This window comes from Ochotona curzoniae, unplaced genomic scaffold (assembly GCF_017591425.1).
Source record: "Ochotona curzoniae isolate NIBS_2020 unplaced genomic scaffold, NIBS_Ocur_1.0 scaffold_274, whole genome shotgun sequence".
NCBI classification, from domain to species: Eukaryota; Metazoa; Chordata; class Mammalia; order Lagomorpha; family Ochotonidae; genus Ochotona; species Ochotona curzoniae.
This window is the reverse complement of record NW_024467101.1, coordinates 8,524,670-8,551,414: the sequence shown is the minus strand read 5'-3', so window position 1 is coordinate 8,551,414 and position 26,745 is coordinate 8,524,670. Positions and strand designations below refer to the sequence as shown.

General features: G+C 56.3%; 1 protein-coding gene across 5 annotated transcripts in view; it reads left to right on the top strand.

Annotated features, from left to right (window-relative positions):
- EMID1 (EMI domain containing 1) overlaps nt 1-26,374 on the top strand; it is a 34,296-nt gene extending 7,922 nt beyond the window's left edge. The window contains exons 3-16 of one of the 5 annotated variants that reach the window (XM_041003909.1): nt 187-290; nt 1,442-1,452; nt 7,308-7,377; nt 8,261-8,322; nt 10,366-10,486; nt 10,855-10,944; nt 11,483-11,629; nt 12,363-12,452; nt 12,583-12,635; nt 13,044-13,106; nt 13,232-13,276; nt 18,998-19,042; nt 22,878-22,962; nt 26,129-26,374. In XM_041003909.1, the coding sequence (XP_040859843.1) occupies nt 187-290; nt 1,442-1,452; nt 7,308-7,377; nt 8,261-8,322; nt 10,366-10,486; nt 10,855-10,944; nt 11,483-11,629; nt 12,363-12,452; nt 12,583-12,635; nt 13,044-13,106; nt 13,232-13,276; nt 18,998-19,042; nt 22,878-22,962; nt 26,129-26,256 (1,114 nt within the window). In that variant the 3' untranslated portion in view covers nt 26,257-26,374. Of the gene's footprint in view, nt 1-186; nt 291-1,441; nt 1,453-7,290; nt 7,378-8,260; nt 8,323-10,365; nt 10,487-10,854; nt 10,945-11,482; nt 11,630-12,362; nt 12,453-12,582; nt 12,636-13,043; nt 13,107-13,231; nt 13,277-18,997; nt 19,043-22,877; nt 22,963-26,128 lie in introns of all 5 variants that reach the window. The other 4 variants (XM_041003908.1, XM_041003911.1, XM_041003910.1 and 1 more) reach the window with 4 other exon arrangements.
- Nucleotides 26,375-26,745: the final 371 nt, after the last annotated feature.

The following is a 26,745-nucleotide window of genomic DNA, read 5'->3' as shown; positions in this document are numbered from 1 at the left end:
ATACTTCTTGATATTCCCCACCTCCTCTCAGGGCCTGCAGTGGAGCTCTGATTCTTGGGAATGCAGGAGGAAACAGACTCTAAAGGGGGGTCCTAGAAGGGGCAGGAGAATGCCTCCTGCTGTGGGCGTCCACAGCATGGGAGACTTCCCCCGTCTGAGTGGGACCACCGGGGCTGTCTCTTCCAGCTACAGAACCGTGGTGAGACCTACGTATAGAGTGATGTACAAGACAGTGACAGCCCGCGAGTGGAAGTGCTGCCCGGGACACTCGGGGGTGAGCTGCGAGGAAGGTAGGAAGACGATGCGGGGTCTCGAGTCGGTGAGAGGGGCACACAGGAGTGGCACAGCGTGGTCAAGTCCGCAGACCCCGCACACGCGCACATCGGAGTCGGCTGCACACACGGGCGCCTGGCGCACAGACGTGCAGCTGTGGTGTGGCCCCCCTTTGCTGGCCGCTGTGTGCAGCATCGCCCAGTATTTTTTGTTGTTGTCAAGATTTACTTATTTGAAAGGCCTCCTGGTAGAGGGAGAAGGGAAAGATTTTCCATCTGCTGGTTCATGCTCCAAACACCTGCAACAGCCAGGGCTCGGCTGGGCTGAAGCCAGGAGTCAAGAACTGCACCGGAGCAGGCTTAGGCTGTCCCCCGCTGCCCCCCAGGCACGCTAGCACCAGTGTGTCGATCAGAAGCGTAGTTGAGGCAGGCCCTCCATTGGAGATGCTGGTGTTCCAAGCAGCATCTTTGTCCTGGTCAGTTTGCTGGGCCAGAGGGGAGCCGCCCAGGGCTCTGGAAGGTGAGGGCAGTGCCGAACAGCCTGGCTCCAGACCAGAGCCTCAGGAATGGGATCCCCCAGGGCAGACGGGCAGTTGGGGCCTGTCACTGTGCCACTCTTCTTAGGGTAGTTCAGGCTGAACATCCAACAGGGGAACCAGGGAGGTGTCTATGTATCCATCCAGACAGCGGCAGCAGGCTGATGGGCAACTAGGATGAGGGGGACTGGACAAGAGCTGACCTGAGACCGTGAGCCCCCAAGGCAGACTTAGGTTGTGTCCTGGAATGTGTGACATGGGTCCTCCTGGCCACTCAGAAGTGAACATGGCTCCCTCCCTGGGCCCCTTGTGTAGATGGGACAGCTAAGGCCCATGCAGGTGGAGTGGAGAGGCCAGAGCCACATGGAAAGGGGCCATCTTGAGGCTGGAGGTGGGAAAAAGAGGGGGTAGAGGGGCAGAAGGAGACCCTGCCAGGAGGGGCCGCTGCCAAGGAGGGCGTAAAGAAACTAGTCCCTGGGCATGGGGGTTGCTCTCCAAACAAAGGCCCTGGCTCCCCTCTCAGGGGCATCTGCAGGTGCAGGGGAGGGCCGAGGGCAGGTGTGGGCGGTACTGACGGGCTCGACCAAAGTGAGAGAGGAACGATGCTAGGGGTTGCCCCTGCCCGTCTGTGAGCTTCCTCAGCTGTGTGGCCTTGGGCCAGGGACCCTGGCTTGCCTAGGGAGGGGCCGCCTGTGCTGAAGGGTGGGTGCACATGTGCACTAGCTGCAGCCCATACTGAGCCTCAGCATTCTTACCTGTGAAATGGGCATGACCACAGGATGCTGTCACTGTAAGATGATGCTATAGGGAGCCAACCGCCCATGGTGGGCTCTACACACTGACTGCCAGGATGGGATGGCCTCTCTCCACCCACAGGATCGGAGCTGAGGAAAGGGAAGTGGGTGAGCCAATGCACAAGGCCAGAATGTTCTAGAAAACGTTTCTGCTGGGGCCAGGGGAAGTGGGGTGGAGGGGCATGGACACAGCGCTGGCTCATCCCAAGCTCTGCGCTTCCTCCCCCAGCCAGGTTACGGCCAGATTCCCCCAGCTGCTTCCCTTGCTGGTCACTGCCCTCGTGGCCTTCCCAGCGCTGCAGACTGACCCCTGGGGCCACAGAACTACGTCATCAGGGACGACAGAGCCCCTGGGCAGGCTGGGGATCTGGTTGTGTTGTGCTGTGTGACTTGAGGCAGTTCCCTTCACCTCTCTGGTCCGTGCCTTCACCTGTAAGTCACCAGGCCTGCTACCCTGATAGATGCCCGATACTTGCCTTTTCCCGCTCTCTGCCTCCCCCTTTGGGTTGTGGATCCTTGGAGACCCAGCAGACAGATTTTGGCCTCCCACCTTAGACAACCCTCCTCAGCTCAGTCAGTCACTCAACTAACGTCCCGGGCCGGTGGGGCCCTCTGACTACCCTTAGCCCCAGTTTTCCCTTCTGTAAAATGGGCGTATTCTCTCTGCCACAGTGAGGCAGGGTAGGCTTGATGGATGTCCATAGCCGGCCGTGAAGAAGAGGCTGGAGTGGGAGAATGGGCTCAGTGAAGTGAAGGGACTGATCTGGAATACACCAGCACAAGGGGTTGGGACCTGTCTGCCTGCCAGGCCTCGGGAGGTGGGGCTGGACAGCAAGGCGGGGGCGCAGGTGAACCACCCGCTTCACGGAAACAATGAACTGAGGCCAGGAGGCAGCGTGCGCGGGCGGGCTCTCTGGCAGGCACGGGGAGGGCACCATGCCAGGGAGGGTGGGCAGAACCCAACAATCCCCATATTTTTGGCATCTGACTTCAGACCCCTCATTCCCCTGGTGTCACCACCTCTGCAGCCTCCCATCAGCCATTACATCGCCCACTGTGCCACTTCCTGACCGTAGGCATCCAGAATGTGTGGGGTCCTATGCCAGGGTCCTGGCCAGGTGTCTCCCCAAGAGCTTTGAGCCACTCCAGAGGGGGTGGAGGGAGATAGGACTAGAAGCTGTGGGCAGCTCTGGCCTGTAGCAATGACAAGGACCAGGGCGAGGGAGGCTGCTAACCACAGACAGCAGTCCTGCCTCATGTCAGTGCGCATGGTCCACTGGTCCTACTGCGAGAACTGCAGCTCAAGAGGGTGACAGTCCAAGGGCTGAGGAGCCCATGCAGACACACTGAGCCCCAGCTGGCACAGGGCCTGTATCTTGTGCCAGCACTGGCTTGGCATGGCCATGTGGGGTGCATGTCTCAGCCCCTGCTTCTCCCAGGTGAAGTGTGCAGCTGGGGGCCCCCTCTGACTTGCCAAGGCTCTCCCGGGAACCAGGCTATCTTCAGTTCCTCATTAGGGTCTCATTGTCCCATCCCTGACTGTGGCCCTCACAGGTGCCAGGGGCCTCAGCTCCTGTGACAAAGCAACCTGAGAATAAGTGAGAGGGAGGTGGCCAGCCTGGGCCCTGCCCGGGCCTCGCCCACTCTCCAGGATCAGGCCCTGCCCACACACATCCCGTACTCCACCTGGGAGCCAAGCTGCTGCTTTCCTTGGCGCAGTCAGAATCCCGACTGCTGGAATCACCTGTGTCCCTTAGCCATCCTCTCCCATGCCTGGCTGGGAGCCCAACAGTCCCGTCTCCCCACGGCCCCAGCCCATACGCCACAGCCAACCCCGGCGGCACCCTCCCCTCCCTCCTGGCACCACACCGGAGCCCAGTGTTACATCCCAGCCTCACCCTCCCTATTTGGACACCCCGCCTCCTGCCTGTGCCAGCCTCTCCCACTCGTGGCCTTGGCAGTGGCTGTTTGGCTGCCAGGTGCTTCTACCTGGCCCCATTCCCCTCCTCTTGTCTCTTCTATCTCCAGTGCCTGGCACGGGCCTGGCATGGAGCTAGAGGAGCCAGGGCATTCTGCCCCTCCTGAAGAGAGGCAGCCGAAGGCTTCCCAGAGGCCTTCCTAGCCAGCCCCAGCTCTGACCCTAACCCCTCTGGCTCAGGCCACCGCCGGCTGGCCGGCTGCAAATATTTACATTTGCAGAAGAAATTCCCACGGGGACCTGCACTGGGGCTGGGTGGGAGGCGGTGGGTGGGGGGCAGCTGTGTTCCTGCAGCCTGCCCTGCGGTTACTGAGCCATGCAAGTCCTTGGTGGGGGCAGGGCAGAGGGGGTTCACTGCGACAGAAGAAACCCATGCATGGCAGAAAAAGTCATGGGCGAGAGACCAGGTGGGCTGCCCCCTGGTCCCAACTCTCATACCCTGCCCCCATTCCTGTTTAGCAGGCTCAGAATCCCTGCTCTCCCCACCCTCAGACCTGCCCCTGGGTGTCACGAGGCTCCCACGAGAAGGGGCACAGGGAAGCGAAGTTGCTTTCTGTCGGGGAGGAAAGAGGCAGGATTAGAGGCTGTGGGCGGCCCTGGCCTGAGTGAGGTCAAGACAGGGAGTGAAGGGGGCTCCAAGGAGTACCCCGGGCTGTGTGGGAGAGCTTCCTGGAGGAGGAGACACGAGATTGGGGTGTATGTGGGGGGGCGGAGGGATGCAGAGGGTGCCTCTGGGCTGCTGGGAAATAGCTACAAGTCTGGCTTCCGGAACGAAGTTGGTGTTTGTACTTCCTGGGACCAGCTGGTCGTTGGGGCCTTTGGGGTCATTCCCGGGAGGGCAGGAAGGGGGAGAGGGAGGAGCCCTCTGGGAATAGCTGCCAGGCTGGGGCCATCACGTGGTGTCTCAGGGGCCCAGGGCCCATCCTGCTTGCCTCCCAGGACTTCAGGGGGTTGTAGAGAACATGTCTAGGGATTCTGATCCCAGAACCCACGTCCTCTGACTGAGTCTCCAGGTTAGCCCCTCTGTGTTTAAGATCTTGGATCTGCACTGCTGGTCAGATCTGCAAGTTCTGGTTCATTTTTCAAGTTCTCTCTGGCTCCTGGCCAACATCTATAGATTGAAAAAAGATTTTGGTTTTTAAAAATTTGGGCCCGGCGCTACAGCCTAGCAGCTGGAGTCTTCGTCTTGCACATGCCAGGATCCTATATAGGTACCGGTTCTAATCCCAGTGGCCCCATTTCCTGTCCAGCTCCCTCATGGCCTGGGAGAGCAGTCGAGGACAGCCCAAAGCCTTGGGACCCTGCACCCATGTTGGAGACCTGGAAGAGACTCTGGGCTCTTGGCTTTGGACTGGCTCAGCTCTGGCTGTTGCAGCTGCTTGGGGAGTGATTCACCGAACGGAAGATCTTCTCTCTGTCTCTCTTCTCTGTATATCTGCCTTTCAAAGAAAAATAACTAAATCTTTTTAAAAATGTTTATTTATTAAGATTCTTAAAATTTTTGTTTGAAAGGCACAGTTACAGAGATAAGGGGCAGGGGACACAGAGAGAGAGATCTTCCATCCTCTAGTTCACCCTCCAAATGGTCACAGTGACCAGAGCTGAGCTGATCTGAAGCCAGAATCAGAAACTTCTTCCAGGTCTTCCATCTGCGTATAGAGTGTCCTGGGCCGTCCTCCACTGCTTTCTCAGGCATGTTAGCAGGGAGCTGGATGGGAAGTGGAACAGCCAGGAACATGAACCAATGCCCATAATGGGAGGCTGGCACCACGGATAGAGGACTAGCTCGCTGCACCACCGCAACCGCCCCAGAAATAGTTGTTTTTGGTGTTTACTTTTTTTCCATATACTTGAAAGGCAGAATGACAGAGACAGAGATGAATCTTCCATCCGGTGGGTCACTCTCCAAAATGAGCCACAACAGCCAGGGCTGGTCCAGGCTGAAGTCAGGAGCCTGGAACTGCATCTGGATCTTTGATGTGACATGACAGAGGCCCACATACTTGAAGCCGTCACCTGCCGCCTCCAAGGCTGTCTTAGCAGAAAGCCACATGGGAAACAGGAGTCTCAAGCCCAGGCACTCCGATGCCAGGAGCCTCTTATTCACCGGCTTGCTTGTAGTTTGTTTGCAGCATGCCATTCACATATTGCTCTGTAAGAGTTTGGAAGTCCCTGAGGTCTTACTGGGTGCTGGGGCACTTTTTCAGGCTGAGGGCAAGCCTGATAGGGCCTCTGACAAATTGGTGACCGGGTGCTCCAGACATGGAGGCGGGTGGGACAATGACCATGCTTTCTCACGGAGAAAATCCCCACGGTGCCAGAGCTGGCACCATGACCAGCTCTTCGGATCAACTTCCTGCAGAGGCAAACAGGTGACACTTTGTATCCTTACCTGAGAGCAGACAGCACACCAGGACCAGGACCAGCACACCTGCTGTGAGCACCTTCCACCAAGGTTTAGGCCCTGGAGTCAGGTGTCTCTTCACCCCTCTGAACCCAAAGGGAAAATGGACTTAAGTCCCTGTCACCCATACATTGAGCTGGGGCTAGGGCATGGAGAAATCCCATTGAGCCATCATCAAGGGCAGGCAATGATGCCAGTGCCCATTCGCAGTTAAGACCCTCCAGCAAGTGTTCAGTGTGGCCTGGGGCCCAGGGGACATACTGTGCAAAGTACCTTACCTTGTTGGAGTGAGCTAGGGCTGTGTTAAGTGCTTAGCAAGGGGTAGAATTTGCAGGAGCCACCCTTGCCCATAGCCCCCTGGTCCTGAGACCCCCACGACCCCACCCTCCTCCATCCTGGAACAAACAGGACCTCCTGGCTCCTGGGCAACACGTAGGAGAAGCAGGCTGGACCTGAGTGAAAGCCCCCTTGGCTGTCTCCCCACTGGGGACCCCCTGCCCAGAGGGTCCCCTTCTGGTTGGCGTTCTCAGCGCCTCTTGCTCAGACCACAGCCTGGCCCCGAGCTGCCAGGCCCGTGCCTTATTTGGGTCTCGCCTCCTCCCCCAACCCAACCTCAAGAAGATGCTTCGTGGCCTTAAAAGGCAGGCCCAGGGGGCTGAGGGGGGTGCAGCTGCCGTGACTGGCTCAAGAGCCCCTCCAGCTGTGTACAGAGCTGGAGCAGACCTGGGTGGCCGCTTGGGGCTGGGTTCTCCAGCTCCTGGCAGCGGCAGCCAGATTCCCCGCTGGCTTCCGTTTAACATCAGTGATTCTGGGGCCATTTGGGTCTGTGCTTATCAACAGTGATGGGCAGAGCCTTCATTTATTGAGCATCTACTGTTTGTGCAACTGTTTGCGTGCATCAGCATCCTCTCAGGGCCCTACTGGGAGCCCAGGAGGGACAGGAGTTTTAGAGTTCCATTTTACAGATTGGGTGGTGGAATGGGGAAGAGACAGGTCAAGTCACACTGGTCCTGTCCGTCCGTGAGCTCCCAACTCCACCCATGCAGCTGCCTGGGGGTAGGGTGGGACAGTCAGCCACAGGGCTCTCCCAACATCACCCATAGCCCCTCAGCCTGTCATCCTGACCCCTCACCAGTTTCATCACAGAGATTAGCTTGTTCCAACTCTGCCCTATCTGTGCTGTGTAACCCCAGGTAAATTGCACCCACCTTTCCAGGCCATGGTTTTAGTGCTGAAATGAATAGGGAGTCCCTCACCAAGGTGGGGGGCCTCTGGAAGGGCAGGGCTCTCCCAACAGCATTCTCAGTTGCAGGCTCCCCTGAGCCCGTGGAGCCAGCCCCGTGGCCGGGCAGCGGCATGAGACGGATGGCACTCCGGCCCACGGCCTTCTCAGGTGGGTCCTGTGGGGTGGGGACAAGCAGGGGAGGTGGGGTATGCCCAGGTAATGTTAAAATGATCCCCAGAACCAGCTGGGTCCAGCAGCAGAGGGCTAAGGGCAGTCCCCAGCCTTAGTCCTCACCCCATTCCAAGGATGGAAAGAGCTTGCAGGGGGACAGGAAAGGCTCCCTGAGGTGGTGGGGGGGATCTGATTTGAGCCCAGTCCCCTCCCCAGCCCCTACCTAGAACCTCATGATCCCTGAACACGTGCAGGCCTGGGTCCAGGTTGCCACCCCCATCTCCTCCTCCAGTCGGAGCCCCGCTTTCCTGTGCCAGGTGCTTCTCATCATGGCTTGCCCTCAGCCACAGCCAGGAGGGGCAGCACAGGCACTGCATTAGCTAGGCATGCTCTCCTCCTCTTCCCACCCCGCCACCTCCCAGCTGAGAGCTCAGCTTTGGCAGGTGGGAGTCTGGCCCCGTGCAAGCCTCTGCTGTAGGACTCACTCAGGTTCTGGGGACAGGATTCCCAGGCTGGCACCTCTGAGACTGGTTCAGCCCAGCCTGTGGGGGCAGGCCCTAGCCTGGGCCCAGGCAGGGAATCCCAGATTTCCAGGCCTGGTTTAGAGCACGGAGTGATTAAATCCCTGAGCCTGCCAGGAGTCAGGTCCCTGGTCCTACCCCTGCCCCGGGGAGAGGTAGCTGCTATCCAGAGGTGCCAAAGTCCGAGGAAGCCTACGGCACAAGGTCTGTCTGACACCCACTGTGGTATTATAGCCCCTTCCCCACAGTGGGCTCCCTGACTTCTAAGGTCTGTGCTTTCCCTGCAGGGTCCTGGGGTTGGGGTAGGGGGCTGATGTGGGACCCCTCGGCCCCAGCCCTGGCCTCCCCTCTCCTCACAGGGTGTCTTAACTGCAGCCGAGTGTTGGAGTTGACTGAGCGGCTGAAGGTGCTAGAAGCCAAGGTGAGTGGCAAAGCCTTCCTGTTCCCCTCCCACACACACACACTCACACACACCATGTCCCCTGCCCTGCTCTTGACTCTGGGCCCTTTCCTGTGTCTCCATGCCAGCCCTGTCCACCACAGCCATCCTCTCACGACTGCTCGCTGACCCAGGCGTGTGCCCCCAGCTGCTCTTGGCACCTTGCTCACCTTGCTCTTTCTCCCGGAAGCCTCCAGAAGCTCCCTCCCATCTTTTCCCTGTCCCCAGCCCCAGCTCAGCCAGATTAATCCTGGGGACTCAGTGCCGGATTCCCCTCCTTGCTGCCACCTTTCACCTTTATCTACACCCTACCCCCAACATCAGCCTGTCTTCCCAGTTGCGAACTAAAATGCCTGTGGCCCACTACAGGTGGCAGATATACTACCAATAATTCACAAACGATGCGATTAAATGACATTGATTTCGGCACAAAGTTACGTTTGAAATCCACATAGTTTTTCCCCCTGCTATGTGTCTTTCATGATCTTTGCCCAGACTCCTCATTGGCAGAAGTTTCAAAAGTTTTAGGTACAAAGTGAGACATCTTTCATTGTATTCTCAAAGAACTTTTTGAACTACCCTTGTATTTCAAGAGGAAAAGTGCAGAAATTCAGGGCAGGCTTTGTGGTACCCTGGGTTAAACTGCCACTTCTGGTGCCCATATCACCATCTTGGAGTGCCTGAACTGAAAGTCTAGCTACTGTGCCTCTGGACTAGCTCCCTGGGAGGGCATCCGATGACAGCCTTAGGACCCCTGCCACCCATGTGGGAGACCCAGATGGGGTTTCTGTCTGACTCCTGGCTTGGCCTGACCCTGACTGTAGGAAGTGAACCAGTGGATCAAAGTCTCCTCTCTCCTTCCCTCCCTTCCTTGTGTCACTCTGACTTTCAAATAAACAGGTGATAAATAAAATGTTTTCATTAAGTTTTCAAAAATAAACAAGTAGAAATGAGAAATTGTAAATGTAGAAACATGGGGAACATTCAAGTTGCTTTTTTTTTAGGATTTATTTATTTTTATTGGAAAGTCAGATATATAGAGAGAGGAGGAGAGACAGAGAGGAAGATCTTCCATCTGATGATTCACTCCCCAAGTGACCGCAATGGCCAGAGCTGAGCCGCTCTGGAGCCAGGAGCTCTTTAGGGTCTCCCACGTGGGTGCAGGGTCCCAAGGCTTTGGGCAGTCCTTGTCTGCTTTCCCAGGCCGCTATCAGGGAGCTGGATGGGAAGTGGGGCTGCCAGGATTAGAACAAGCACCCATATGGGATCCCAGTACATTCAAGTCAAGGACTTTAGGCAGTAGGCCACTGCACTGGGCCCCATGTTTTAGTTTTTTAAAGATTGGTTTATTTGAAAGGTAGAGTTACAGAGAAAGAGCAAGCCTTCCATCCACAGGTTCACTCTCCAAATAGCATCCATAGCTGGGGCTGGACCAGGTTGAAGCCAGAACCCTGGAGCTTCTTCAGGGTTTTCCACAGAGGTGGCAGGGGCCTAAAGACTTAAGTCATATCCTACTGCCTCCCAGGTGCATTAGCAGGGAACTGGATTGAAAGTGGATCCTAACTCAGGTGCTCGCATGTGGGATGCAGAGGTGCCAAGTGTTGTGCCAGCGCCTGCCCTGGGTCCTGCCCTGGGTACACTTGGTCTGAAGATCCTTAGCCCCGTTGCCCCTCCCTTGGAGATCTAAGATGAAGACAGTGGACGAGGGGGCAAGGGCAGGGTGGCAGTGTACATCCATGGTGACAGAACTCGACTCTTGGGGAGAGTCCTATGGATCCCCGTCCCCTGGCCCTCCAAGGGGGTCCTCCACTAACTTCTCAGCCTTTCTTATGCTCGGTGCACTCTCCCAAGTGCACCCAGGGCAAGAATTCTTGCAGCCCTGACCCCAGGGGACTGTGCCAGAACCAAGAACAAGTTTGGGCACATTCACTTGGTGTGGTGCCCCTGCCGGCCCAGGCTCAGCTCCTGCCACCCACACTGTACCCCTCAGTCAACATGACCTTTCCCTGTATTCCCCATGTCTAGGTGGCCGTGCTGACCATCTCTGAGCGGGCAGTGCCCCCAACCCCGGCTGTCCCTGAAGGCCCTGCCCCACTCTGGGGCTCCCCAGCTGCCCAGGGCAGCCCTGGAGATGGAGGCCACCGAGGTGAGCCGGGCAGGTGCAGACCCCACTGTCCTGTAGGGGTGAGCTCTGCATGGCAGTGGGGGTAGGGAGATTGGGATCTAAGAACTCACAGCTTGACTCTTCCCCTACCCTGGTGGGTCTCGGCCTTCCCATCTCTGTAATGGGTCCAAGGGGAGGTCTGCACAGACCCCTCCCCCAAGGCCCAGCAGGGACACTGACCCCTTGCATATCCTCCCAACCCTAGAGCTGCCAGGAGCTGGCCAGAACCTGAGGGCCCCACTGCTTCCGCGAGATGGTACATACTTCAGGGGACAGGAAGGGGGCCGGGCTGGACAGGGGGCGGGAACACATCTGGAGCTACCCACCTCATGTGCCTTGTTTGTCCCCAGACCGAGTTGGTGCTCGGGGGCTGCCTGGCCCCGCCGGTCCCAAGGGAGATGCTGGCAGCCGGGGCCCAACAGGGATGAGAGGCCCTCCAGGTGAGTGACCGCAGACCCCCACCTATTCCTGCACCCCTCTCACCTAGGTGAGGTCAGCATTGCCAGCCCTGACAGTCAGTGTGACCTGGGCCCATCCACCTGCTAGCCGCATTCTCACTCTGGCTCTCTGCTCACTCCCTCCCTCTCCCTGAACCCCGGCTCCTCCCCTCCCCCCCCCACGCCCCCCCCCCCCCCCCCCCCGGCTCAGACCTGGGTGCTGGGGTGGGGTCACTCCAGTCCCTGCCCTCTCTAGAGCTCCTAGACTGCATGCGGGAAGGAGGAGCTACAGAAGAAGTAGCCTGGACCACTACTCCATGGGACTGGGGCTTCTTACGGTAGGGGTGGGGGGAATGGGAAGGTGTGGAATTGGGGAGATAGAAGAGCCAAGGAAAGAGCCAACCAGCCTGACCAGGATGCTGAGTTTATCTAACAAGCTGCTAAAAGGGCAGGTGGGGCTCCCCCTCATCCCCATGCTGCCCCCTAGTGGCCGCTCTGGGCCACCCTGCCTCTTGTACTCTCGCCTATGACCCCTTTGCAGGTCCACAGGGTCCCCCAGGGAGCCCCGGCCAGACTGGAGCTGCGGGGACCCCTGGAGAAAGAGGCCCTCCAGGCCTGCCAGGCCCTCCTGGCCCTCCTGGGCCCCCAGCCCCTGTCGGGCCACCACATGCCCGCATCTCTCAGGATGGTAAGTCCCCTTTAGGTCACCCGGCAAGTTGAGGTAGCAATGAATGGGGCTAGGGTAGCCGTCACCATAGTGCCATGTTAGTTGTGCTGGGCCAAGGCCCAGAGAGCGGTCATGTTCCTGGAGTACACCACTGAGGTTGTAGGGGACTGGCTTCAAACTCAAGCGCTTGGGACCACCAGGGGTGGGTTAGGCCCTCTGCAAGCTTTGAGCTGGTGCCCGGAAGTCCCAAGCAGGCCACACCTTGCCAGAGCCGCAGCCCTCACGCTGTACTCAAAGCCCAGGTAAATGTCCTCGGCCTCCCTCTACCACCAGGGGTCAGGGTTGTGGGGCAAGCCGGCTTCAGTCCAGGTTGTACCCTCCACTCATTGTTGTATCCATTCCATCTTGCACATCACCGTCCCTCTCCAAGTCTCGCTTCCTTCGTCTCTAGCCAGCAGGGAGTGACAGCTCCAGCCCCCTCAAACTCTGACACCCGCATCCTGAAGCCAAGCGCACTGTGGGTGTTCAACAGATGCTGGCTTTATCAGGTGACACTGCAGGTACCATAAGTCTTGCAGGATGCTACCCACTAGACTGTTGCCTGGGTCAGAGCTCCTGCCTCCACGTGCTCCCCACCTCCTGGTCTGCAATGGACCTGTGGATACCCCGTGGTGCACTCAGAGCTTTGAGCAGAGGGAGCAGGTAAAAACACACTCTTCCCAGCTCTGCCTGTTCCCCATCTGTTCTCTCCCAGGGGACCCATTCCTGTCTAACACCTTCACTGAGACGGGCAGCCGCTGGCCTCAGGGACCTGCTGGACCCCCAGGTGCCCCAGGACCCATTGGTAAGCTGAATCCAGGCTTGGGCAAGGGCTGGAATGGATGGATGACAGAGGGCCTGGGTGGTCAGAATGAAGGGGGACTTCCTGACCTTGCATCCTGCTGTGGCCCTGAGGATATCCTGTCTTATTTCAGGTCCCCCTGGACCTCCTGGCCCCACAGGTGCCCCTGGAAGTCCTGGACGCGTGGTGAGTTTTGCATCTGTGTTTGACTGTCCGTCTATCCATCGCTCTTTTTTATTCACTCATTGAGTACTTATTGAGCATTTCATAAGCAAGCTGCTTGCCACAAATCTTCCCATTCAGTTCCTGTGACAAGAACCCAGTATTGTTATTGCCTAACACCAAGAGAATGGAGCCACTTGGCCTGGAACTGTGTCCATCAAATGGCAGCATGCAGCTCAGGCTGAGGCCACCCAGCTCCGAGTCTGTGTCTGACCAGTGAGCTGCGCGAACTGCCGGCTGCATACCAGAGGGTGGTCAAGAGCCCCAGAGCACCCGGCCAAGCCAGGGTCCCCTCCCCACCCCCTCCTCCTAGACCCCGTGCCTACTTCATCCTACTGCAGCCCCAGGCTGAGGCTCCGTCTTATCCTTCAGGGACCCCCAGGCCCTACTGGACCCAAAGGGATCTCAGGCCACCCAGGCGAGAAGGGTGAGAGGGTGAGTACCCAGTGGTCTCATGTGGGGAAGAAGGGGTTTTGGGGAGCACTGGGGAACTCCAGCCGGAGCCCTACCCGACCCCATGCCTAACAGCTAGCTCTACTTCTCTTCTCCCTTCCGTACAGGGACCGCGTGGAGAGCCTGGCCCCCAGGGCTCTGAAGGGCAGCGGGTAAGTGATGTGTCTGAGATCTTGCAGGCCCAGGCCCCTGCTCTGCACCCACTCCCTGTGATCAGAACCCCTAACACTCCCTGACTGGTCCAGGAGAGCTCCGTGTTCTCCCAGTGGACCCATTATCTGTTTAGGATCAGTTCGCCCTGGCCCCTTGTGGTTCTGAATCTTTTTCCCTGTTTGTCTCTCTGTCTCCCTCCCCACCCCCCCCACCCCCAATATGTCAGTTTTTTTGGCTTTGTACATCTGTATTTTCAACTCTCCATGTCTTCTTACTCCACAAATGGCTGCAACATCTGGGGTACGGCCAGGCCAAAGCCCAGAGCTGCTTCAGGGTCTGGATGCCAGGACCAAGCCCTTGGGGCACCTTCTGCGGCTTTGCCAGCCTCATGATTAGGGAGCTGGATCAGAAGTGAAGAGGCCACTTCTCCAACTGGTGCCCATATGGGATACTGGAACTGGCAGGCAGTGGCTTTACCCACTTTCCTATAGCGCCAGCCCCAAGTCAGTCTTTGCTCCCTGTATTTTGAGGCTTTGTAGTTAGGTGTGTGCACATTTAGGATCTTAATGTCTCTCTTTTTTTAATCTGACTTTACTCCTTGAGTTCTGCTTGGTTTGCTATTGAAAGTGGCTGCACCGGCTTTTTTGTCTTGATGTCTGCATTCTGCACCGTTTATTCTTCTCGATCCTTTTCCTCTCAAGTTGTTTGTGCGTCTGTGTTCAAAGTGCATCTCCCGAGGATGATATGTAACGTGGATCCTGCTGTGGTTCAGTGACATTGTGTGACGCATGTTGTTTTTGTTGGTTCTTCTGTCTGGTTTGTGAGCTCATTGGTCATTTTCGAACAGTTTTAGGTTCTCAGTCAACATCAGCAGAAGTTGGAGAGTTTGCTGTCCCCACGCAGGTGCGGTGTCTCCCACACTGCCCACGCCTGCAGCCGGTGAATTCATTACACACGGTGGATCCGTGCAGACACATCAGTGTCACCCAGGTTCCACTGTCCTCGGGGTTCATTCTCGATGCTGGACATTCCTTCTGCAGGTGTTGAAACACATCGTCTCGCACCCGCACTGTCTTTTCAAAATGATTTCACTGCCCCAGAAGTCCTCTGTGCTTGCCTTGTTTACCATTCCCTTCCTTCCTGATCTGCATTTTGTCATAGAATTGGAATTATACAGCAGTCTTTTCAGATCAGCTTTTTAAGCTTCGTCTTATGAATGATATCTCCATACCTATATAAGTGTATTTTAAGATGTAGTTGCAAAGGGAGAGAGACTCTTCCACCTGTTGAGTCACTCCCCAGATGGCTGCAGCAGGCAGAGCTGGCTGAAGTCAGGGGCCTATCCTGTCTCCCACACGGATCGCAGAGGTCCAAGTGAGCCGCCGTCTTTTGTGTTCCCAAACGCCAGACACCTTAGCAGGAGACTGAATCAGAAGTGGAGCAGACAGGACACAAACCAGTGTCCCTACAGGATGCCAGTGTCCTTTACCCACTGTACCACGATGCTGGCTCTTAAATCACTCCACGTCTTCCCATGACTTTTTTTTTTTTTTGAAAGGCAGATTTTACAGAGTAGGGGAGAGAGAGAGGAGAAAAAAGGATATTCTGTCTGCTGGTTCAGTGGTCAGAGCTGAGCTGATCCAAACCTGGAAGCCAGGAGCTTCTTCCAGCTTTCCCACGCAGGTGCAGGAAGCCCAGGACTCGGGCCATCCTCTGCTGCTTTCCCAGGCCAAGCAGAGAGCTGGATTGGAACAGCCAAGACTAAAACGTGTCCATATGGGATGTTGGCACCACAGGGCAGAGGATTAGCTTATTGGAAAGGCAAACATACAGAGAGGAGGAGAGACAGAGTGGAAGATCTTCCATCTGATGATTCACTCCGCAAGTGACTGCAACGGCAGGAGCTGAGCAGGAGCCAGGAGCTATGACCTATTCAGGGTCTCCCACGTGGGAGCAGGGTCCCAAGCCTTTGGGCCATCCTCGACTGCTTTCCCAGGCCACAAGCAGGAAGCTGGATGGGAAGCAGAACCACCGGGATTAGAACCAGCACCTATATGGGATCCCAGTGCATGCAAGTCAAGGACTTTAGGCACTAGGCTACTGCACCGGGCCCAAGACCTTGATTTTTTTTTTTTTTTTTGAAGCACTGGTAATATTCCATGATGTGGGTGGACTGCAGTGTATCTGTAGTTTGTCTTGGTTGCTTCAAATTTCTGACAATTACAAGTAAAGTTTCTACAAACATCTATAGGCACCCCTGTCTTCCTGTGTGGACGTGGGTTTTCAGTTTCTTTGGGTAAATACCAGTGAGTACAACTGCTGGACCAAGGGTATGTTCAGTTTTGTGGGAGACTGCTAGCCAACCTTCTCCAGTGCCCCTACCGTTCTGTGTACTCAGCAGGCACGAACAGGGGTTCCTGTAGCTTGCAGCCTTGCGTGTGGTCACCGTGCTGTGTTCTGACTGTTGTAGCAGGTGTACCATGCTGTCCCGTGGCTTGGGGAGGAAGGTTCTTGTTTTGTTGTCTAGAGTTTTTTTTTTTTTCTTGTTTTGTTTTTGAAAGAGCAATATATATAGAGAGGGATAAAACAAGATCTTTCATTTGTTGGGTTCACTCCCCAGCCAGGGCTGGTCAGAGCCAGGAACCTAGAGTTGCATCTGGGACTCCCAGGCGGGTGCGGGGGCCCATGTATTTGACTTGTCTTTGAGTGCCTTCCCAGGGCCGTCAGCAGGGGGCTGGACAGGAAGCAGAGCAACTGGTACCCTGGTATGAGATGCTGGCATCAATGATAAGTCTCTCGTTTCCTTAAACGCATTCACTCCTTTTACCATGTGCCACAAAATGTGCTGTTTTTCATTTTTACTTATTCAGTATATTTTAAAATGTCTCTCAAGATTCATTCTGTCATGTGTGTGTTGCTTAGACATGTGTTGCTGAATCTCCAAGTATTTTAGAATTTTCTGGCTGTCTTTCTGTCATTGATCTCTGGTTTAATCCCACTGTGGCCTCAGAGCACAGGTGGTACAATTTGTGTTATTTTGAAGATGTTGTGTTGTGTCTTACGGGCCAGGGTGTGGTTTGTCTTGGTGGATGTTCCGCGTCAACCTGAGAAGGTTTAATTTGCTGCGGGATGAAGTAAGCCATGAGTGTCAGTTATGTCCACTTGACTGACCGTGGGGTTGAGTTCAACCCCGTCCTGACCGATTCTCTGCCCATTTGTGATAGGCAAGTATTAAAGTTTCCAACTTCAGGGGCCCAGCGTTTATTTTACTAGCCACTTGGGCCATCACGTAGACCCTAATCCTCATCTTTGAAGTACTATTATTATTTTTTTTAATGTGGGGCCAGCTCTGTGGCTCAGTTGGCTCATCTTCCACGTGCATCCCATATGGGCATTGGTTTGAGTCCCAGCAACTCCATTTCTGATCCAGCTCCCTGCTTGAAGCCTGAGAAGGCAGTGGAGGACGGCCTAAGGCCGTGGGACACTGCAGTCATGTGGGAGACCCAGAATGAACTCCTGCCTGGCTCCTGGCTTGAGATGAGCTCAGCTCCAACCCTTGCTGCCATTTGGAGAGTGAACCAGCAGATGAAAGATTTTTCTGTCTCTCCTTCTTTCTGTAACTCTGCCTTTCAAGTAAAGATAAGTACATCTTAATTTTTTAAAATGTAAATGTGTTTGAAAGGCAGAGTGATCTTTCAGCTGCTGGTTCAGTCCCAAATACTTGCAACAGCCAGGACTGGGTGAGGCTAGTGCCAGAAACTAGAAACTCAATATTGGTCTCCCGTGTGGATGACCCACAGGAAGCTAGAATTAGGAGCAGAGCTGAGATTCAAACCCACTCACTAGAGCCAAAGGTCCTGTTTGACAGGCTAGCTGTTAGACCAAACCTCCATTCCACCATCTTTCAATTGCTATATTTAGAACTTTGAGTTTTTAAAACTATTTATTTATTTTTATTGGAAAGGCAGATTTACAGAGAAAGGGAGAAAGCTCTTGTGTTGGCTGATTTACTCCCGAAGTGTCCACAATGGCTGAGCTGAACTAATCTGGAGACAGGAGCTTCTCCGGGCCTCCCACGTGGATACAGAGTCCCAAGGCTTTGGGCCGTCCTCGACTGCTTTCCCAGGCCACAAGCAGGGAGCTGGATGGGAAGTGGAGCAGCTGGGACATGAACTGGTGCCCATATGGGATCCCGGGCATGCCAGGCAAGGTTTTAGCCACTATGCCATTGTGCCAGGCCTGTCAGTACCTCATCTTTGATTAGCTGAAGTCTGAATCTGCCATGAATATGACATTGAGCATGTTCCTCTTGGGTGTAGTGTTTCTCTGCATTAGCCCTGCACGATGTTCTTGGAGCTTCCTTGGTGGTTCGTGTAGATGGAGAAAATGCCCACTCGTCCTGACTTCAGAAGCAGTCGCTTTCCTTCCCGCCTTCTCTTCTCAGGCTGCATGTGCCCACCTCTCGGAGTTGCCCAGCAGCTCTGGGCTATTTTCTGTTTTTCTTCTATCCAGCTTTTCTCTGTCTTTCAGCTTTGGAAGATAGTCTTCAGAGCCGCATGTTAGCTTGCTGTCAGAGCAGGGACCCGTGCTGATTCTGTTCCCTGTCTTCTGGCCCTTCTCTCCAATATTAACCCCAGGCTTCGCCCTGAGGGCTGTGTGTCAGGCTGAGAGCTCAGCAGCAGAGGGTCCTGGGTTCAAGTCCTGCTTCCACTCGCGTTTCCTGCTTCTGTGCACAGTAGATTGTGGCTCAAGTATTGGGTCCCCCTACTTGGATGGCATTCTTGGCTCCTGGCTTTGGCTGGGCCCTGTCCTTGACATTGCAGACATTTGGGGAATTAACCAACTGATGGCATATCTCTCTTTCTCTCTTTTTACCTTTCAGATATATTCACTAATATTCACCAATATCTAGGAATATGTTGATTTTAATTTTTTTTTTAAATTGGAGAAATGTTTGATTTACAACGAGGAAGATAGACAAAAATCTTTCACCCGATGATTCACTCCCCAAGTGGCCTCCACAGCTGGAGCTGAGCTCATCTGAGGATGGGCCATCCTCCACTTGCTTTCCCAAACCACAAGCAGGGAGCTGGATAGGAGGTAGAAGAGCTGGGCCACGAGCCGGTACCCATATTGGATCCTGGCACTTGTAGGTGGAGAATTAGCCAGTTGAGCCATCACACTGGCCTGACTGAATTTTGCCCCATGTAGTTCTGTGTTTCCAGTGCCTGCCTGCTCTCTTTGCTTTTCACATCGTTGAAACCGTTGCCTTCTGCTTTTCCATCCAGTGTCAGTGCCTGACAAGTCGCCCTGGGCCTGCTTCTCGGTGTCTCTGTTTCTCCCTCCCTCCCCACCATGACTCTTCATCCCTTTCTCACACTGTTCTCTGTCATAAAATCCCTGGGGTCAAGTCTGATGGATGGCCTTGTGGGTCCAGCCTCAGATCAGGCAGGCCTCATGGCAGGTGCCTCACACTGTCACAGGGACACACAGGTCAGTCCGGGAGCTGGAGGGACAGGCTAGCCTCAGAGCCACACTTGCTCTCCCCATCACAGCCCACCTCTCTGTGACCAGTCAAGGGGAGGAGCCCCCATGACGCCATCATGTACCCTGGGCCCCACCTCACTGGACACCTTTATGGGGATGCACTCAAACTGTTCCCAAGCCTACACATTCCCTCCCAAACCCTCCCCTCTCTTCCTTCATTGTTCTTTTTACAGGGTGACCCTGGCCCCAAGGGAGACCCTGGCGAGAAAAGCCACTGGGTAAGCTCTGGCCTGGCTCAGCTCTGGCCTCCCCCTCTCCTACTACCTTCTCCTGCCCTGTCCAACCCCCCAACTGCACCCTGGGCTCCCAGGCAGGAGCCTGGGTCCTCTCAGCACACCTGCCACTCCCAGCCATACAGGGGTGGAGCTCAGGAACTGTCAGCAACAGACATACCTCCCGCCCCAGTGCTCTCCGGCTCGGTCCCTGTCATCCCCACCCTATCTTCCCTCTGCCCATCCTCCAGTCCGGCTCTGCCTGTGCCCCTTCTGGGCGGCTTTGGCTGCCCTGAGCCATACTGTGCCCCTGGAGCTCCTCCCAGAAAGCACCACGTGGCCTCTGTTCCCCATCCTGTGGGAGGAAGAGGAGTATGAACTCAGTTTTCGCATCTGAGAATGGGTCAGGGGACCCTTAGGGAAGTCTGTGGCTCACAGCGGGGTGCTGGGGAGGGATGGGGAGCTCAAACCAAGCAGGTAGACTGGAGGCCGGACCCCACTGCACACACACACAGAAGCCATGAGGCATGGGGCAGGGAAGGTCTTGCCCGTTATGCACACATTGTTGCCAGGTGAACAGGGTCAGGAGCATGCCACCCTGAACCCGCAATTCCCACAGCCCTAGACGCCACTGTACACACAGGAGAAGCAGCCCAGGAGAAGACGGAGAGGCACTGATGAAGGGAGGGACCTAGGCACTGTGTGCCCCAGGATTCTATGATCCACATTGAGACCCGAGAAACCTCTGCATTCCCTGGAGAGAGCTGGAGGGGGGATGCACTTGAGGGCCTAGGAAGCTGTTGACCTGAGAGAATACCAGGTAGAGGGGGAAGGGCTAGGATCCCAGAGCACCCCATGTTCCCAAATCCCACTGCACAGGGACAATGGGCCGCAGTGGGTGGGCCACAGTCCCACCTCCACGGAGTCCCTGCATTCTGAATGGAACTCCCTACTTGCAGGCAGCCACCTAAGCAGAGGGTGTAGGCACCTACCTGGCCCTTTCTGTTCTTGATTGTGTGGTCAATGATGGATACAGCTGGGGAGCCCCCAACCATGCATGCATGAGTTCTCTTCCACCCCCTGAGTTTCCCCAAGGCTTCTGGGGCCCAGCTCCCTCTCTGCCCCCACACCCAGGCACCTCTCGTCTGTGACTCCCCCACATAGGATGGCAATGAGCCGAGCTGGGGCCAGGTAAAGGTGTGAGCCCGCCCCTTTTCCTGCCCTGGGCCTCTCTCTGTTCCCAGAGACCACCCCCTCCCCCCCACTACACACAAACCCCAGCTAAGAACACTTTTTTCCCCACCTAACCCCCACTCCCACCACTATGCTGGGGGGGGTAGTAAGAGGTAAGGTCAAGGCCAAATTAGGTTGCAATGTCCTGTCCTTACCTGGGGACCAGGCTGTGCCCGGCTACCCAGAGCCAACTTAAACTTTTGTCTCCACATATAGGAGGAACCCGCCCCTGCTCCAAGAAGTAGCAGGGCCCCTGCCTATCCGCCTTCCACCCCAAGCATCTTACCTGCACTTCCTGTCTAGGAGGGGGCCTGCTGGGCTCAGGGTTGCTTGACACTTGGGGGCTGCAGGCAGGTGCTGGTAGGGTCCACCTTCACCTAGACTGCTCTTAAGACGCCAGCGTGAGTGGCTCAGTACTGACACCTGGTGGACAGTAGCATGCACTGCAGTGCACGGGCTGAGCCAGTCCCAATAGATTGCTTTACTGGGATGGGACGCCAAGGCCTTCCTTGGGAGAGTGAAGCCTTGGCACAACTGGAACTACAGGCCAAGCTTTGAAGCTCCCAAAGCCGGAAAAACTCCTATTATTCTCTTAAGAACCTCTCACCTGGGTGGTTGGAGGAGAGGCTGGACCCTGTGTACGTACGTAGTTGTGATTCAGACCTTGGGGCGGGGTGGAGTGGGGTAGGCTCACAGTGCCATAGAGAAGGAAAGTTCAGCCCTGGCAGGTGGGGGGCAGGGAGCATTCATCAGCCAGGCACGGGGGTAGGTCTGTGGGAAAGGAGTGGGAACTGGGTGTGCAAAGGCCCTGAAGTTGGGGTGAGCTTGGGGTGTGACCGAGGCTAGAGAGATTGCTAGAGTACAGACAGAGAAATAGGCAGATGTGAAGCTGGGAGACACCTGGGTGCCCGCTTGGCTTCTACAGGGCAGGGAAGACTTCACATCAACACGTGAGGGTCAGAAGGAATGAGGGCCTTGGTTGAGTCCTGGCTCCATTCCCAAGTCCAGCTTCCTGCTAACATGCACGCTGGGAGGCAGGAAGTCCCTGCCATTCCTGTGCACATTTAGCAGGATTGAGTTCCTGGCTCCTGACTTCATTCCTGCCCAGCCTTGGCCATCACATACATTTTAGGGTGCAGGGAGAGAAGGTGAACCAGCAACTGGGAGCTTTCTCTCAAAAAAAAATTTTTTTTTGAACAAAGAACCATGCTGAATTCTGTCCACAGAGAAATGGGTGATGCCTGCTACAGCCGGGTGGTGGACCCAGGAGACTGCAGGCTCAGATCTCCGGGGCCTGGGGCTGGCCAGCTGGGAGCGCACCGTAGTGGCTGTTCATATCCTTTCCCCCAGATTTTTGTTTTGGAAATTATGCTATCTACAAAGAAAAAAAAAAACAATGATCTGATACCTTCCTGGCCACTTTCCACATGAACTAATTGTTAGTGCTTCGCCACACTTGCCATCTCTATATAAAGCTCTCTGTAGATTCTCCCCATAATTCATTTGAAAGTAAGCTGCAAATTTCATGCACACTCACCCCTGACACCTTAGTGAGCATCTCCTGTGGCCAGGCCAATGTTGTGGCACAGTGCGCTAAGCCACCACCTCTGGCACCAACATTCCATATTGGAGTACTGGTGCTCCACTTCCAATCCAGCTCTCTGCTAATGTGCCTGGGAATACAGTGGAAGATGGCCTAAGTATTTGGGCTCCTGTTACCCATGTGAGAAACCCAGATAGAGTTCCTGGAACCGAGACACCTGCGCTGGACAAAGAGCTTTGGTCCAGAGCAGAAAAAGGAAGGCATGAAGGAGAACCGGATGTTGGCCAGACCCCCCCACCACACACACACACACACACACACACACACACACACACACACACACACACACACACACACACACTGGGAGTGGGGCGGGGGAGGAAGTGAAGGTGAATGCTGCTGGTGGGTGGACAGCAGCTGCTTCTACCACCTGGGGAGTATGGGGAGCTCCAGAGCTAGGAGAGGGGTAGGAGCCAGAGACATGGAACTTCAACCCAGCACTGCTTGGGGCTGGGCTGAGGGTGGGGCCCTGGGCACCTGCTGGAGTGGGCCTAGCCGGATGGGACTAAGGGCCAAGGGAACCTAGGAAGAGAAGGGGTGTGGGCCTGGGCGCCTTCACATGCTCTCCAGTTCGACTTAGATTGTGTGGAGACTACCCCTCCCCACCACCTAAAGGGGGTGGATGTCACCAGTGAGATTCAGTAGGATGAGGCCACCATGCTACTTACTTAGAAGGCAAAAAAAGGAACAAACAGCAGAGGTGGCATGGTGGGGGGGAGTGGGTCACAGAGGTTACAGGCTGTGGCGGGTCATGTGAGGGCACACCATACAGCATTGGCGGGGAGCAGTCAGCCAGAGCTCCCCAGCCCTTCTGAGGGAGGGGTCCTTCAGGACAACTACCGCCTGCCTGGTCCCCATCCTGTCCACCCCACGGTCTTGTTCTGGCTTGTCCCCGGGGCCCTGGGCTGCGGATGCATGTTCCCTGTCCCCGGGTGGGGAGTGGGGTGGGGCAGGCCCCCTCCTCAGGTCCCCCTTCATGGCTGCATCTGTCTGTTTCCTCTACAGGGGGAGGGATTGCACCAGCTGCGCGAAGCTTTGAAGATTTTAGCTGAGAGGGTTTTAATCTTGGAAACAATGATTGGCCTCTATGGTGAGTAGACAGACAGATGGACAGCCTGCCCAGCCCCTGCCTGCCTTCCCCCAGCTGCCCTTCTCTGGTGGAAATGGCCTGAGCCCACCAGGCCCAGGAGCTGTTGGCTGGGCAGGTGTGGGGCTGAGAGACCAGGACCACCTGTCCTCAATCACTGTCCCCCTCTGCCATAGCTGACAGGATGAGGGGGCCCTGGGAACTGGGGCCGTGGTCATGGTGACTTGTGTATTCTCGGACCTGTGGGGAACCAGAGATGACAGGTTCTGAATTTGGAAGACATTAGGGGCAATGGAACCAAACATGGGATTGTAAGGAACAGAGCCAAGCTCCCTCAGCACAGAGGAGTGTGGGTAATGAAGTCAAAACACAGGCCTCCAGGAGGATTGTGGGTAATGAAGTCAGACTCCACTCCCCCAGGGAGAATTGTGGGTAGTGGATCCAAACTCCATTTAGGCTTCAGCTCTATAAAGAAATCGTGGGTGGCCAGAGCCTTTCTCCAGGTCACTAGGGGCTGGACTCCAAAAGGGCAAGGGACGATGGGTAACAGGCTCAGGCACCCAGGGCACCTACCTGCTGTGACCATGCTCTCCTGTAGGCCCCTAAAGGCTCTCCCAGGGCAGGCTCTCCTGTTCTCCAAGCATCTCTCTTGCTGTTCCCCCTTTGGTCCTCTCACTACCACCAACCTGCCTGTCCTTCAGGAGCATTCCAGAGGGACAGGCCCTCCCTGCCAGCATTCAGCCAGCAAGTCCCCCACATACCCAGCCACTCGTGGAGCCAGAGAAGCTTGGTCCCCACTTTAGGAGATTCATCCCCCCATGCTTCTCTGGAGCTCCAAGCCCAGCGTCCCAGCCCAACCCAGCCCCCGGAAGCCAGCCTCATACCTCTTCTCCACTCCCCTCATGCCCCTAGCTTACACAGCTTCCTGTAGCAGCAGGCCCGGCTGGAGCTCTTGGCCAGTTGGGTCACCCTGCAGGAAGCCACCATCTGGCCAGGTAACTGCAGGGCAGCCAGGCAAGGGCAGCCCCTACAAGGAAGGGCCAACAGAAGAAGGCACCTCCTGATGCCTGGCCCAGGCCACGGACACCCCAGCCTTCATCCATCTTCACTCCAGCCAGCAGCCACTGCCTACACAGGGCAGGCTCCAGGAACTGGCCTGCGAGTAAACAGTTCCACCTTGCTGGCACAAGGCACTGACCCTGGGAGATAGACGCTGCCCCGGGCACTGGGGGCTGGCCCACAGCAGAGCCTGGACAGGCAGTGGCGGCCATCATGAGAACCTGGAAGTGCCTGTGGCCCAAAGGAGATGGGGAAGGGGCCATTTCAGGGGCAGGAGGGCTCCATGGAGGGGATGTCTAAAGCGGAAACTGAAAGGGTATCTGGAGGCCAGATGGGCAGAGGAAAAGCCCAGGGCCTCAGTGTCTGAGGACCCAGTTGAAGCTGACTGGGATGGCATTGGAGGAGGCTGCATATCAGCACGGGCGGTAACCCCTTCCCTGCACCTGATTCCTGGAAGTGACACTATGCAGACTTCTTTTCCTCCTCAAATTGGAACTGGTGCCAGCCCCAGCTAGAGAAAGGAACTGGCCACACCAGGGGTAGGCAGCAGGCACCCTTGATGCAGTCTTCATCAAGTCCGACCATCACCTCTTATGCAGCATGAAAAACAGGGGTGCCAGGCTGGAAGAGGTCAAGGTCTGAGCCAAGCATCCTGCATGCGGGGTGCAGACTGGAGCCCTCCTCAAGCGTTTGGAGGGGCTCAGGTGGGAAAGAGGAGCAGTCACCGGGGGTGGCAGAGGTCATCTTGGGAGAAGGGACACTTAACATCAGGTCCTAGGTGTGTGGAGTGTGAGAAGGGGCTACCCCCTCTTGGAGCACGCTGCGTGGGTGGAGTCTCCTGGCTTTTCAAGCAAGTCTGCTTCCAGAGCCCTCCCACCGCACCACCTGGCCTCCCAACTTCTACAGGCCCCAGTGACTAGATCCTAGGGAGGAGGTGCCAGAGCCTGCAGGCCTGGAAGAGGGGCCCCCCTGGAGCCAGTGCAGGGTGGAGGTGGGGAGGGAAGGAGAAGGGGACCTGCCCTACTGACCCAGGTAGCCATCAGGTGCTTATGACTGAAGACTGGGTAGTACCTACGTGTAGTCTCAGCAGTGCTCACGTGAACAGTAATAGGTGTCACACCTGGCCTGAGGAGTCACTCGATTGTCTCCCATCCCTGCACTAGGCAACACCAGCCCACTTTTCAGATGAACACACAGAGGCCTCCAGCGCCGGCAACGGGAAGGCCAGCAGGTGGGGGGTGGGGTAGAGTTGGGGTCTGTCTACCCCAGAACCGTGCGTTAAAGCACTGTGTTTGGATTCCATCAGCAAAACCCAGGACCCCCATGTGGAGTAGTCACCAAGGCAGCCTGTGACCACTTTGGGAACAGGCCTGTGGGACACCAGGGCTAAAGCCACGTCAACCTGGTAGTAGCCCAGCCCTTACTGTGAACACCTCCTTTCGCTCTGGCTCATGTGCCACATGCTTGCTCCAAGGGCTGTGGCAATGGGGGTATCACCTCCACATCCAAGGCCACGGAGCTCCGTGTGATAATTCCCCCTCTCGTGCACCCTGATGTAGGATGCACAGTGGGACCACACTGTGCCTATCTGCTCCAGGAGTGAGCCTAGGGCACCCTGGGTCAGGGCACTTGGAAGTGAGACTGTGGCCCAGCACCCTCTGGGGACAGCTAGTATGTGCTGCCCTGGGAACAGGGCTTCTGCAGGCACAAGCCTTGGCCTCTGTCCGGGGGGTTCTCCCCACCAGATGATCCCTCTCTTCCCTGGAGTCCAGTTTGCTTTGGGACCCTACTCCCACCCCCAAAGAGAGCCTCAGTTTACCCAGCTGCAAAGTCAGGAAAGCCTGGTATACCTTCACCCATGATGAAAAGAGAACAAACTAGGCTGGTTGTGGAACCCTCGCCGTGTGCCAGGTGCAAGGTGGATTGGGGGGCCACGAGGAGATCCTGAGTACTCCCAACCAGGCTGGGCAGTCATGGGCACTGTGTAGATGCAGCCCTGCCTCCCCAGACATCAGGATGGGATGGAGGGAGGACTGAACCTGACAGAGGACACCCCACAATCTCCCCGACACCCGCCTAACATGCCTTTTCTCCTCCTTTCCTCTGGCAGAACCAGAGCTGGGCTCCGGGGCAGGCCCTGCTGGCATGGGTGCCCCCAGCCTCCTTCGGGGCAAGAGGGGAGGACATGCAGCCAGCTACCGGATTGTGGCCCCAAGGAGTCGGAATGAGAAGGGCTGAGGGTGAAAGCGGCGCAGCCCCCTGTTGGATGGACCAGGCCAGCTTCCCTCGCTTGCCTGGCCTTGGCCAGCTGCCTCCAGGGACCACGCTGTGTTTATTCAAGGACTCAGGGTCCCTTAATGGATAGGCATGGTCCTGACATGCCAGGTAGAGAGTAGGGCCCGGGAGGAAGGTGGCGGCCCGGACTGGAGGTGTGGCCATGCTCAGGGGCTGCGGGCCTCAGGTGCCCTGCGCGGGATGGGCCGAGGTAGGTCTGCAGGGTGGGATAGGAACATGAGGTTCCTTGGTGTCAGCTGCCTGAACCACCAAGGCGGGGAGTGTGACCACCGGAGCTCTACCTTGCCCTCCTCCTCCCCAAATCTGGGGTGTCTTGCTGCACTCCTACTCCCGTTTCTGGTGCTGGCTTCACTTGAGGTCAGGCTGCCTCATCCCAGATAAACAGAGGGGTGTTGCCTGCTTCACTTCTGCCTCCTGAGCCCCCTTCCCCCA